Raw genomic sequence first — 12,938 nt, 5'->3', positions numbered from 1 at the left:
TGTATTTCTAATTGTTCATTTCATAAAAGTGATTATGTAAATGTATCATAATATATGCTATAATGTAGAAGTGAATATTTATTATTTTCAAAATGACAAAGTGGAGATATGACTAAAGCTCTATTTTTTTTAATTTTAGTTTTCACTTTCAGCATTTCGATAACCAATTATTTTTTAGTTATGTTTATTGTCCTGGCAAATCCTGAATTTAACTCTGTGTGCTTTCTGATCTGGTTAAGAAAAATAAATAAATAACAAAGCTATCTGTTATTTTATGCATATCACATAATGCATATTGATTAACTAAAGTCATGTAAATGCAGGTTCTTCTTAATGCACCAAATAAAAGAAATGCACCTACTATGACATTGAAAGACAAGTAATTTTCTTAGGAATTATTTTCTCAAATTACTACAGTGTATTTTTTCAAAAAACATTCACAGACCATTTCATGAAGAAACTTAGTAGCAGACACAATTTGTACAATTATTTAAAAAGAGAGAGCGGAGGGGGAAAGACTTTAAAGAGCTACCTATTGTTATCATGTGAATTAAACATATTAGTAAGACAGGTAGGTTTTTTTGTTTTGTTTTGTTTTTCTGGTTTCTGTTTTTTTATTTTTACTTTTTAATGATTAAAAGTTGTTAACTATGATGGGTGGGTTTGACTATTGTCAATAGACTTCTTATGCGAGCTATTTTCAGAATATATCAGTCTTGAGTTTGTAGCATCTTTAGTTTGAAATCTTTGTTTCAATTATAAATTTCCTTTGCAGAATTTTTATAAACTATATAAAGAATGATAGAGTGGCTATGTCTGAGCTATTAAAGAGTAATTTTGATGGTTCATGTCAGTCAGCTCATGACTCCGTCAGCTCATGTCAGTCAGTTTTCTAGCGCTGCCATAACTCAGTACCTTAAACTAGTTGGCTTACACAGCAGAAATTGATGTCCTCAGAGCTCTGGAGGCTCAAAGTTCAAAATCAAGGTGTTGGCTGGTGGGTTTCTTCTGAGGCCTCTCTCCTTAGACTGGAGATGGCCGTCTTCTCCCTGTGTCTTTAGTTTGTCTTTCCTCAACGTATGTATGTGTTCTAATCTCTTTTTATAAGGAAACTGGTCAGGGTGGATTAGGGTCTACCCTAAGGAGCTTATTCTACCTTCGTTACCTCTTTAAAGACCTTAAATCCAAATACATCCTGAGATACCAGGGGTTGGGATTTCAACATATGAATTTTGCAAGGACATGTTTAGCCCATAACAGCCCTCCAACCCCTGATGGATGGCACTGTGACCACACCTTGCTCCACAGGTAAACACCAGGGAGTGCCCCATGCTATAGTCCCAGTGGCAGGTAGACTCTATTTATTTCATATTTGCCACTTACAAGTTTAAATCAGATGAAGAGTAGAATTAAAATATATGAATATTTATCAGTCAGCATCTTACCGAGTTAAAGCCAAGCATAAGTGCATTTCTAGGACCTTCTAATAGATTCTTCCCACCCCCTCTTTTAAACCCTTTCCGAGGCATTTGCATACTTGATTTAAAAACCAAATCTACATTATTTCTCTAGCCCTACTTTTCATAAATTATAAATTCACCACCCTCTTTGGAATGATGTTATTTTGACTTCATTTGTCATTAATTACAAGGTCTTGGAACTGTAAGCAGTTCAGTAAATAGAGTGCTGGATCTCTGTAGTGAGGTAATGCCAGCAGAATTGTCTGTATGTGCATGTTCCTACGTGTTACTTTATATGCGTTATTCTGGTATGTCAGAAGTGTTGTATAAAAAAAGTGTGACTATGTAAAGAGTTTATACATGTATATAGCAGGTCCACAATCCCATTTGTTAAATCCAATTTGAGCTATTAGAGGTATGACTTGGGTGAAAGTCCTGTTTATTGCTATGTGAATTACAGAATTGTTTATACTATGATAATCCCTGGTTTGACTCAGCACTTGTTTTATAATACTTGAAAATTATTTATTTGGTCATTTATTTCTTTAAAAAAATCAAACCTACCAGCATTTTCCTTCTAATTGTCAATTAGAGACACTAGCAATTGTATACAGAAGTCAGAACTCTTAAAATTATCAATGGGTTCTCTTCTCCTTTTCTACCTGTGTTATAGATAGCACCTGTATAGAAAGCACCTTGTAATAGATTTTGTTTCAAGAGTCCTATGTTCCCAAGACTTTGTATGATATTACGATAGCAGTAATCATCAGTGTTGGTATCTTTTAATCCCAGACATTTTATGATTTGGTAATAGTGGCAGTCATCAGTTTCCTGATAATCTCTATTTGCAATCCAGTTTAAGTTCATAGAAAGCAGATAGTGCAGAAATAAGCCTGCAGTCACCCACTTCTTCTGCTTTCTGATATGATCTGAATTACACGTTTCTCCTCTTCCATTGCCAGGCACAGGCTTAGTCTGAACGTTTACAACTCTTTAGTCTTGGCTTTCTTGGCTTTAAGCCACTCAGTACAGTCTGTCTTCTAATACTCTCTTTTTGGTTATTTTTAATAATCAAGTAGCAGATGAGGGGGATTTTCATGATAGTACATGTTTGTGTGTGTGTGTGTGTGTGGTTTTTTTTTTTTTAATCCATTAAAGTAGTAAAGGAGGAAAATCAGGCACTAGTGACAATGGCGATCTATGTTGTAAGACTAAAACACTTTTGATTTTGTAGAATCTGGGGAAAATTTGTGCTGTTGGCTATAGTTTGGACACCATTTTAGATAAAGTGTTAAGACTATTTTATATGAAAGTAGAACATGATTAGCCTTGACAGCTAACAACAAAAAAATGCAAGTAAAAGTTTTACCACTTTTAATAATGGAGTCCTGAATAAAACAACTGGTAATAAGAAGGTACCTCAAATTTTCTGCTTTCAAAGATCAATACAGCGAATTTGAATGCCTTAGTTGTAGCCGTATAATGTCAAGAGAAAATTAGTTGCAAAAAAAAATTATACCTACTTAATGGACCAAAAAAAGGATTAATTCATTTAAAAATATGTAAGAATGAGAAATACTAGGTTAAAACTGAAGCTTCCTGGAACTCATTTGCTATTATAAAGAATTTTTAAGACACAGTTTAATATTCAAGAGCTATCATATGGGTATATGTAAATGGTAGTAGATCATTGTCAATAGTAGTAAAATATTTAGAAACAATCTAAACATTTTTCTGTAAATTATTTATTTAGTCTGATTGACTAAATAAATAATGATATATTCATAAAACAGAGCATTACCCAAACTTTTCAAAAAAAAGAGTTATAGAGTTGTGTGTACATATAGAGAAATGCATACAACTACACAATTAGGGGGGGAAAGTTCAATTCCATTTACGCTAATAAGAAAGGAAGGCTGTATATTTGTGCATGGTACCTTTTATCAGTGGGCAGATGGGTACAATCCCAGATGTGGCCATTTTACACAGTGTCTAATATGAATGATGCTCCCTGGAGTTATTTGACTTGGCAGCCCTGCTTTATGTAAATAAATAGTTTCTAGAATGATCTATAAAACACTATTCAAACTGATTATCCCAGCAAATCAATATTGAGGATTTGAAATGGAGATGGGGAGAGATGAGGGGTCATATTTTCAAGTCCTTCCAGACTTTTGAATATTTTACCTTGTAAATTGTGTATTTTTTTGTTTAAAATCTTAAGATTAATTTTATAATACTAAACATTTAATAGAAGTTTTTATAAATGTTTTAGTTGATTTACTCTATCGCGTAGACCTTACCTCTCAATGTGAAAACATTACCATTTCTAAAGTCATGACTGAAAAAAAGAAAAGTAACTATGCTGATCATTCCCAAATCTCTGTATTTCTGATTTGGACCTCTCTTGAAATTCCGATCTTGTGTACAACAAATTGTTGGACATCTCTATCTGAATACTTCACAGTCTTCTCCTAGTCACTTATCTAAATTTTAACTTAGAGTATTCCTTCACAAACCATCTCTTTCTCATCCCTGCATTCCTTATCTTCAATGATGTTTTTTTCATCCACATAGGCAACTATGGTAAAAATCCTAAAAGTAATCTTAGCTTCTTTCCTTTTCCTCCCTTATTATAATCTGTTGATCATTAAATAATATTGCTTTTTCCCTTAATCTCTTTCAAAGACATCTCTTCTCCATCTGAACAGCCACCAATACAGTTCTATCCCATATCATTATTTACACGAGCTATTACAACAACCTCTTGGCCTCCTGGATTTAAGTCTTTCTTTTAATCCATCCTTCATACTACAGCCAGAAAAACCTAAAACTAGAGTCTATTCATATTCTTCTACTAACTTTACAGCTATCATAAGGATATACATTTCTCCTCCCTAGAGTGTACATAGGAGTCATTTTCCCCTCATAGGAGTTATTTTAAAAGATAGCACCACTTAAAATAAATTTTCTAGATAGCAAATATTACACTTACTTTTATACTTAAGTATCTTTAGGTATATTTATAAGAAATTGAATTATATATAGCATTCTACTTTATGTAATATATTAATGCATAACTATAAAGATAGATAGACAGATAGATAGATGAAATTAATCTATATCTATACCAGTGATTATCTGGTTTAAAACCTCTAGTTGCATATATGAAGTGGAGAGTTCCCATCAATGCATGGTAGATTATAAACATGGGATAACATAAAATAGGATAAAGAACACTGAGCTAGAAATTAAGAATCTAAGGGCATTAGTCCTGGTTCTGATCAAGTCTAGCTTTGAGGCTGGAAAATAACTTAAGGTCTATCTGGTTGAGTTTCCCTATCTACAAAATGAGAAAGCACTTAGGCTAGATTAGAGATAGCAAATAGGTATCAATTCAATCAAGTGCCAACCTCCATCAATTTGAAGTGGTTGCTTGAAAGAGTAAGGCTATGCATCTGGGACCAGGAACCTTATGCTGAAATCAATTAGAAAGTTGGTTGGGGGATGGAAAGTCACCGCACTTATGCCCAAATTAGCTCACTCAAGACTAGATAATCTGTAAATCCCAGTTCTATGACTCAATATTTCTGTGTTAGACAACAATGAATACATTAAGATTGTTCATCTTATTCCTTGGTTGCCTTCAATTGTTCTAGTCACAGATGACTGTGACTCCAATGATAATTCTAATATATGGTGACTTTATAAATGGCACACTTTTACGGTATTTTAAATATTTCTTTTTAGATCTTCCACCACCTCCGGTGCCACCACCTGCTATAAAGTCACCCACTGTCCCGTCCAAGGCACAGCTGGAGGTGCGACCTGTAATGGTGCCAAAACTCCCTTGCATAGAAGCAAGAACAGACAGATCATCAGACAGAAAAGGAGGCAATTACAAGGGGAGAGAAGTACTGGATGGAAGACAAGTTGCTGATATGCGAACAAATCCAGGTGAACCCAGAGAAGCACAGGACCAGCAAAACGATGGGAAAGCACGAGGAAACAAGGCAGCAAAACGAGACCTTCCGCCAGCAAAGACTCATCTCATCCACGGTACTGATTTATTCAAGCTGCCAATGAATACAGATTGAGTATGTATTTGCAAAGTGTGCTGTTAGGGTCTCTGTAGCCATGTCAAAAGTGGTAAAATTTAGAAATGGAAGAGACAGGCATGTATGTATCCAAATAATTTTTATACAGTCCATTCTAATATATAATATTATACAAGACTTCCTTGGAGAGAGGCACTTGAGTTGTATGTTAAAGGAAAGCATGGTTTCAACAGGTTAAACAAGGAAAAGGAAATAGCAGGTAAAGGATATAAGCAGAGAAAAAACGTGAAAGTGTGAAAGTGAATGTTTCGTGAATACTTACTTCCAGTTTGGCTAGCAAATAGGAGGCTTGGGGCCAGGGACACATGATAAAATTAGAAAGGTGTTTGGATCAGCTTGGGAAGGCACGGAATACTATTCTGAAGAGGTTAAGATTGATGATACAAGCAGTGGTGAGCCAGCAAATAATTTTGAAGAAGAAATGACAAAATCAGATTTGTGTTTTAGAAAAATAATGGGCAACACTCTATAGTTAAGGAAGAAATTAGAATCAGATAGATGAAAGAATCAGAACATGGCAAAATAATCTAGGTATAAAGTATGAAAGCACTGAATTAAAATGGTTTTGCAAATAAAGAAAACAGCCTACACAGATATTTCAGAGATAGACCCAATAGGACTTGGTGACTAATAGAATGTAGAAAAGTAAAATGAAATAATGTAGTTAAAAAAAAAAAAAAAAAGGTGTGTGTGTGTGTGTTCAAATGTTAATTAGATGGGCCTGTATGACTAGTTGGAACATAATTGTGTTATGGAAATCTCGATTCTTCTTGCCGACACAGTGAAGAATCAAGTCAGCAAGCTGATTAATATGCAAGCAGGGTTTATTGGTGATACATTCTCAGGGAAGAGAATGGGTCTAGCCAAGGCAAGGAGAGAGAGAGAGAGAGAGGGAGAGGGAGAGGGAGAAAGAAATTGTGGGTGAGAAAACTGGTACAAAAAAAGAGTGAGAGAACTCTTGTCTCAAGGACTTATAGTTTGCTGAGTAGGGTGAGCAAGTTACATGTTGATTTGGAGGGAAAAGATGGTATATGCTCTTTCACAGGAGGGTGTGACCTCCTAAGATGGGAGATCTGTTGACTCAGATCCTTATCTTGCTGCAGATCACCTCTTGTCATCTATTGTTGTAAAAACAGATAAGTGGCTGGAGACAGTTAATCCAAGCTAGTTATGAGCTTTTTCTGTGGGTACTGTGGGCCCCCTCTTATCCCTCCTCCTTCTCCTACACTTTCTAACTTCTACCTAAAAATTGTGTTAATCAACGTGGACCAAACAGGGAAAATGACAGGTATCTTAGGGGAAATAATTTCAGTTTTGAATGAATTAAGGTGCTGAATTAGAATAGATTGATAGTGGTTTCCAGATTAAGGGCAGTGAGAATTCCAGAGAGATAAGGACTGAAACATGGTGAGCATTATATCAAATTCAGCAGTGAATTTTCTGTTTCATTGTGGTAATGTGGGCATGAATAGATTTCATTGGGATACAGAGTGAATGGGAGTTGCATCTACTACTAACTATTGAGTCCCAATTACTTATCAAGAAGTTTGGCTGAGCAGTGAGGAGAGAAATAAGGTATTGATTCATGTAGACAATAAGCTTAGGGGAAAGTTTTTGGCAAGAAAGAGATTGTTTTCATATTGTAGTTTGTAAAAACTGAAGTCAGGGACACATGGTAAAAGATAAAACTAGAAAGGTGCTTGGACCAGATTGGGAAGGCCAAGCATACTGTTCTAAAGAGTTTGGGGTTTATGATATAAACAGTGGTGCAGGACTCCAGGTGCTATGAAGCTCAAGTGCGGGAGGAGTGGTCCCCATGGACCGAAAGCTCAGCGGTCAGATGAATGCAGCAGGAGTGAGAGCACTGATGAGTAGGATGGAAGGAGAAAGGTGCATCCAGGAGAACTACATAGGCTGTATAAGTTGATGGCTTGTCCTTTCCAGGAAGAGAATGTTTGGGCACAAAGGTGTGGGAGCAGTGATTTAGAGCTGGGTTAGGGAGCTAGAGCCAAGCCTTATTCCTTCCACTGGAGAGAGACGTTCCATGGAAACCACATTTCCTTCAGACCCTGTGAATAATAGAGGAAACAGTTGGGGGAAGAAGACAAAACTGAATGTAGAAAAGTTGTTTTTGTATGTGTTTGGTGTCCCCAGGGTAGAGTGGACAGGCTATGGAGAAAGCAGCATGGAGATAGAAATTCAGGGGACAGCAGTTAACTGGAGTGACTTGCTTTTTGAAGCTGGCAACGATGGCAGGCTTCTGAGATTCAGGGTTGGACCATGTAACTATGATATTGAAATGGAGGTTGGCCTCTTGGTATCTGGGAAGTGAGCTGGAGCTTGGCTCTGTTTTGGTCATTCTAGGAGACTGGGTTTTGTTTCTATCAATGCCTTATAACCTTCATAGTTTACACAGAGATTTCACTATCTCCTCTGTTTTCATATCAACACCAAAATCTCCTCTGGATGTGGATACTATTATCACTTTTTTAGAAAAGTGAAAAAAGTAACGTCTAAAACAATCAGAGATCACATAGTGAAGCATAGAAATGGAAGCCAAGTTTATCTCTTTTAATGATCCCAAGTGAGTTTAAGGTGGATAAGTGAGTTGATCCCAACTTTAAATTGGTCCCAAGTGAGTTTAAGGTGATAAGAGCTTATGAGTGGAATCCCAACCACTAATAGGAAAAAACAAGGCTTGGTATTTTCATTTTCAAAAGACAGTGCTGCCTTACTCATCATTGCTGTAAAACATCCTCATTTATTCCTGAAAAAGACTGATGTGTCCCCATTCAGAATTATAAATATGAGTGATACATTATACAATAAAAATGTATAATGGTGTTCATATGCACTTGTTGTATCTCATTACACAGAGGATATTCTACCTTACTGTAGACCTACTTTTCCGACATCCAATAATCCCAGAGATCCTAGCTCTTCAAGCTCAATGTCATCAAGAGGATCAGGAAGCAGACAAAGAGAACAAGCAAATGTAGGTCGAAGAAATATTGCAGAAATGCAAGTTCTTGGAGCATATGAAAGAGGAGAAGATAATAATGAAGAATTAGAGGTATCTATATATTTTTTTCAAGTTTCTCAACATTAGGCTAGTTATTGTATAGGCCTCAAAGTTAGGAACATCCATCAGTCTACAGAAATATTTGTTTTATCATAAACTCCTAATGTCAGTGATGCCAGAAACTATAATTCTGAAAATAGGGTGATTTTCTTGAAATACGTTCCAAAGTTTTAAATGGTAGGACTAGTTTCTTTTTAGATCTAGGGTTCATATTCATCGGCAGATATTCAGATACAAAATTTATATGGCAAACATGTGGTTAGGAAATAAGAACTATCCATCTAAATAATTGTAATTCATGGAACTGCAGTAGGTTATAAAACCCAGTAAGGTGACAGTTATTTGATGTGAGTCAGGCTGTTCTGCCTGTGTTATCTGCCACCCTAGTGATCACTGGGCTTAATCTGGCTGATTTGGCCATCTTCCATCTTCGATCTTCTGAAAATGGGAACTTGATCCTAGACACTGACCTTCGCAGATGAAGGAGAATGTTTCTTGAATCAAAAATATTCTCCTTTGTTGGAATTATGGTTAGGGATATCAGATAGAGTTGGCAATAAATTATATAATATTTAAAATCAACTGCCCATTTTTAAGATTGAGTTTTTTCCATTTCAGAAGAAAACAAGATGAGTACATGTTTTTTTTTTTTTTTTAATAAATATAGTTGACCCTTCAATAATGCTAGAATTAGGGGCTTGGATTCCCATGCAGTCAAAAATCCACGTATAACTTTAAATACCCAAAAACTTAACTACTAATAGCCTACTGTTGACTGGAAGCCTTAACAATTATATAGACACGTATTTTATATGTTATATATATTATATATTGTATTCTTACAGTAAAGCTAAAGAGAAGAAGATATTGTTAAGAAATTCATAAGGAAGAGAAAATACATTTACAGTATTTATTGAAAAAAATCTGTAGATCCATGTAGTTCATACACATGTTGTGCAAGTGTCAACTGTATATTTAATCACAAGTAAATTTTATGATAGAAGGTGAAAAATTATAAGTAATTATTTCTGATGAAATTTTCTATAATGCCCAGTGTATTTGGATTTTGAGGTTTGGAATAAGAAGATTTTCCCGCTGCAAAGACTAGTACAGAGTTTGTTTTTCAAGGATATTTGTTTTGTGTGTGTTCTTTTTTGTTTTTGTGTTTGTTTGTTTTTTGTTGTTTTTTGGGGTTTTTTTTTGACAGAAGAACCCTTTTGGGGGATGAATATAGATGAGTATATAAATGACTCTAATACCGAAAAGCAATAAAAATGGACCTATAATGATGAGTTGGGAGTAGGAGGAGTAGAGAACTCGGCTTACTACTTCTTTCTCCCTTGTACCAAACCGCCCAACATGGAGACCCTGTGGAACAGAATTTGGTGCTTGTTAGAGAACAATTGGATTTGCTATCAAAACCAACTAATGACAAATGAATTAGTTGCCATGAGCACTTTCCAATGCATGCCAGTGAATGAATGAAGAAACACAAACATAAGAATAAAAACACATTAATAAATATAAGACAATAATCCAAGATTTCTTTTCAAATTTAACAATAACGTATCTCTTACAGGAAACTGAAAGCTGAAGACAACCGGAGAGGCTTGTGAGATCTAATGTGAAAATTGTCACTCAAGATGCCTCATGTCTGATGACACATGACGCCAGATAAAAAGTTCAGTGCAATCAGAGTGTACAAATTGTCGTTTTTATTCCTCTTATTGGAATACCATTTTTTAAAATTGTATTGAGGTTTTATTGTTGTTGTTTGATCCCTATCCCTTTGAAGAACCTCCCTATTCCCCTCACTGTCGGGACAAACCATTACACCTTACTTCCAGCAAGGGAAGTATTTGACTTCTTGCTTCAGTCATCAGCCAGCAGCAGAGAACTGAACAGTTCTTTTGCATTTTGCCCATGAGATATGGCACTGCACTGCTTATATACCAAGCCGTTATATAGCAAAATATTGATCAAAGACACAAAGTTGATGAATCAACCTCATGCCAAGGGCTCTTAAGATATAATCTTTCTATAACCAACTGCTAATGCAAATTCAAACATACTTCATTTTAACATGATTTTAAAGTCAGTCTTTCATACCACCCTCTGCTGGGAGAAAAATAAAACGATACCAAATGCAGAACAACCACAATCCATTTAAGTGGGGTAGAAACATTGTAAATATATACTCTTTGCAACCCCTGGTGGTACTTTATTTTATCTTCATTTCAATCACCGAAGTATATTCTTATTGGAAATGTTCTTTTGGATAAGTAGGCATAAGCCAGTTGGATCTCTGGTTGTCTAGTCGTTGTCATAAGTAAGCCTAGCAAAAACCTTGTTCTATTTTTCAATCCAAAAACAATTAAAAATGCGTATTACAAACAAATGGATGTTTTTAATGACCAATTTCATTGAATGAGGACATCCCAATCTTAACTGGCCTAAACTTCTTCTGGTAGTGTCAGTTCAACTTTCGGAAGTGCCACTTAAGGAAGTTTGATTTTTGTTTTTGTAATGCACTGTTTTTAATCTTTTTTTTTTTTTTTTTTTTTTTTGGTTTTAAAAGCACAATCACTAAACTTTATTTGTAAACCATTGTAACTATTAACCTGTTTTGTCTTATTGAAAAAAAATGTTGAGAAACATTTTTAACCTGTTTTGTTAATGCTCTATGTTTGTATTTGGAATATTTGAATGATGACAGATGGTGAAGTAACGTGCATACTTTATTACGGGCCATTAACCCAATGGTTCTTACTTTTCTTGGACTAAAAGAAAAAGAGGTTTAAGTTTGTTTTGGCCAATGTGGAAACTTACAATATTTCCTTAAAAGCTCAAATAGAGGCATTCCTTGCTTTCAATTGCCAAACGATGCCCTCCGACTGTAGATTTTTATGATCCTGTTTTGTTGTTATATAAATTCAATTGACTTTATAATTGGTGCTATTTGAAGAAAAAAAATGTACATTTATTCCTACACAGGTATCAGACCTGATCCCGCTGGAAAACAAAGCCAAACAAAACTGAACCACAAAAAAAGCTGGTGTTCACCAAAAACTAAATGTGTTCACTTAGATAATTTGAAAGTTACATAGAAGGGATGTGCAGCACTAAGGGAACAATCCATGTGATTAATGTTATCATTATGTTCATGTAAGAAGCCTCTTATTTTTAGCCATAATTTTGCATACTGAAAATCCAATAATCAGAAAAGTAATTTTGTCACATTATTTATTAAAAATGTTCTCAAATACATCATTCTTTCTTGTGTTTATTTCTTTGTTTTTTCATTGTGTGATAAAATTTATTCCATTTAATCACAAGTCGTGCTGTTTTAACATTTCACCACTATATTATCGGATGAGTAAACATTCTGTTTTATAAACAACCAGATATTACTAGTAAGGGACAAATGCTCATCTTACTCCACTAAAATTAAAGATGTAAGATGAATCAAAACCTGAAAGTAAGTCATTTGATCAAGGAGGAAATTTTTAATACTAAGGATGTACTAAACTATGTGTATATCTGAATTTCAGTTAACCTATTTCTGAAATAATTAGGATTCAACTACAATAAATCTGACTGATAAAATTTAGGCCACCTATGTTCTGTCAACAAGAAAATTAATATAAATCCAAAATAAGTATCAGTAACTGTCTGCTTTCTTGTTACAAATTTGTATGACATTTTAATAATGCAATACCTATCACATACCAGTTTGCACATTATTGTTCTTTAAAGTCAGCATATTCAACTTTGGATACATGAAATGGGCATCAGATCTTGAAGTTCCAAGAGCAATAAAATCTAATGAACATTTTTTTCCTATGACATATGCATTGCTAAATTTTGTGTTGATCACAATTTGAAAATCTGGGAATTTTTGGGAAAAAAAGGATATAATTTGTAATTTAATTTTACAAAAATTAAGTAATCAGCAGCATCTACTTTAACAGGTCCATCAGTAAAGAAGTCGGTTTCCAAGTTATTTCAAGGAAAAAATGGTGAGACATGTTTAATGGCCTAATTTTTCCCTTTCCCTCGGTAAGTTGAATATAAATAAGTTAATCTTTCTCTATTTATAATATGAGATATGCATGAAAATCAGGCATATCAGAGGGCCTGGATTTGAGTCCCAGTTTTGCCATGAGCTGTGTTTCCGTGGACATGTTGCTTAACCTCTAAGTCTCAGGTATTTCACCTATAAATTCAATAATACCTACCTCATGGAGCTATTGTCATGATTTAGTGTATTAATGTATG

At 34.7% G+C, this 12,938-nt stretch overlaps 1 protein-coding gene across 1 annotated transcript in view; it reads left to right on the top strand.

The window, feature by feature from the left end:
* The window catches only part of ROBO1 (roundabout guidance receptor 1), a 1,107,232-nt gene extending 1,095,304 nt beyond the window's left edge, over positions 1 to 11,928 (top strand). The window contains exons 29-31 of the mRNA XM_033132830.1: positions 5,211 to 5,519; positions 8,455 to 8,651; positions 10,240 to 11,928. Of these exons, the coding sequence (XP_032988721.1) occupies positions 5,211 to 5,519; positions 8,455 to 8,651; positions 10,240 to 10,254 (521 nt within the window). The 3' untranslated portion in view covers positions 10,255 to 11,928. The remainder of the gene's footprint in view (positions 1 to 5,210; positions 5,520 to 8,454; positions 8,652 to 10,239) is intronic.
* Positions 11,929 to 12,938: the final 1,010 nt, after the last annotated feature.

Source organism: Rhinolophus ferrumequinum, chromosome 2 (assembly GCF_004115265.2).
Source record: "Rhinolophus ferrumequinum isolate MPI-CBG mRhiFer1 chromosome 2, mRhiFer1_v1.p, whole genome shotgun sequence".
Classification (NCBI taxonomy): Eukaryota; Metazoa; Chordata; class Mammalia; order Chiroptera; family Rhinolophidae; genus Rhinolophus; species Rhinolophus ferrumequinum.
Note: the sequence above shows the minus strand (reverse complement) of the source record. Positions and strands in the feature narration are given on the sequence as shown.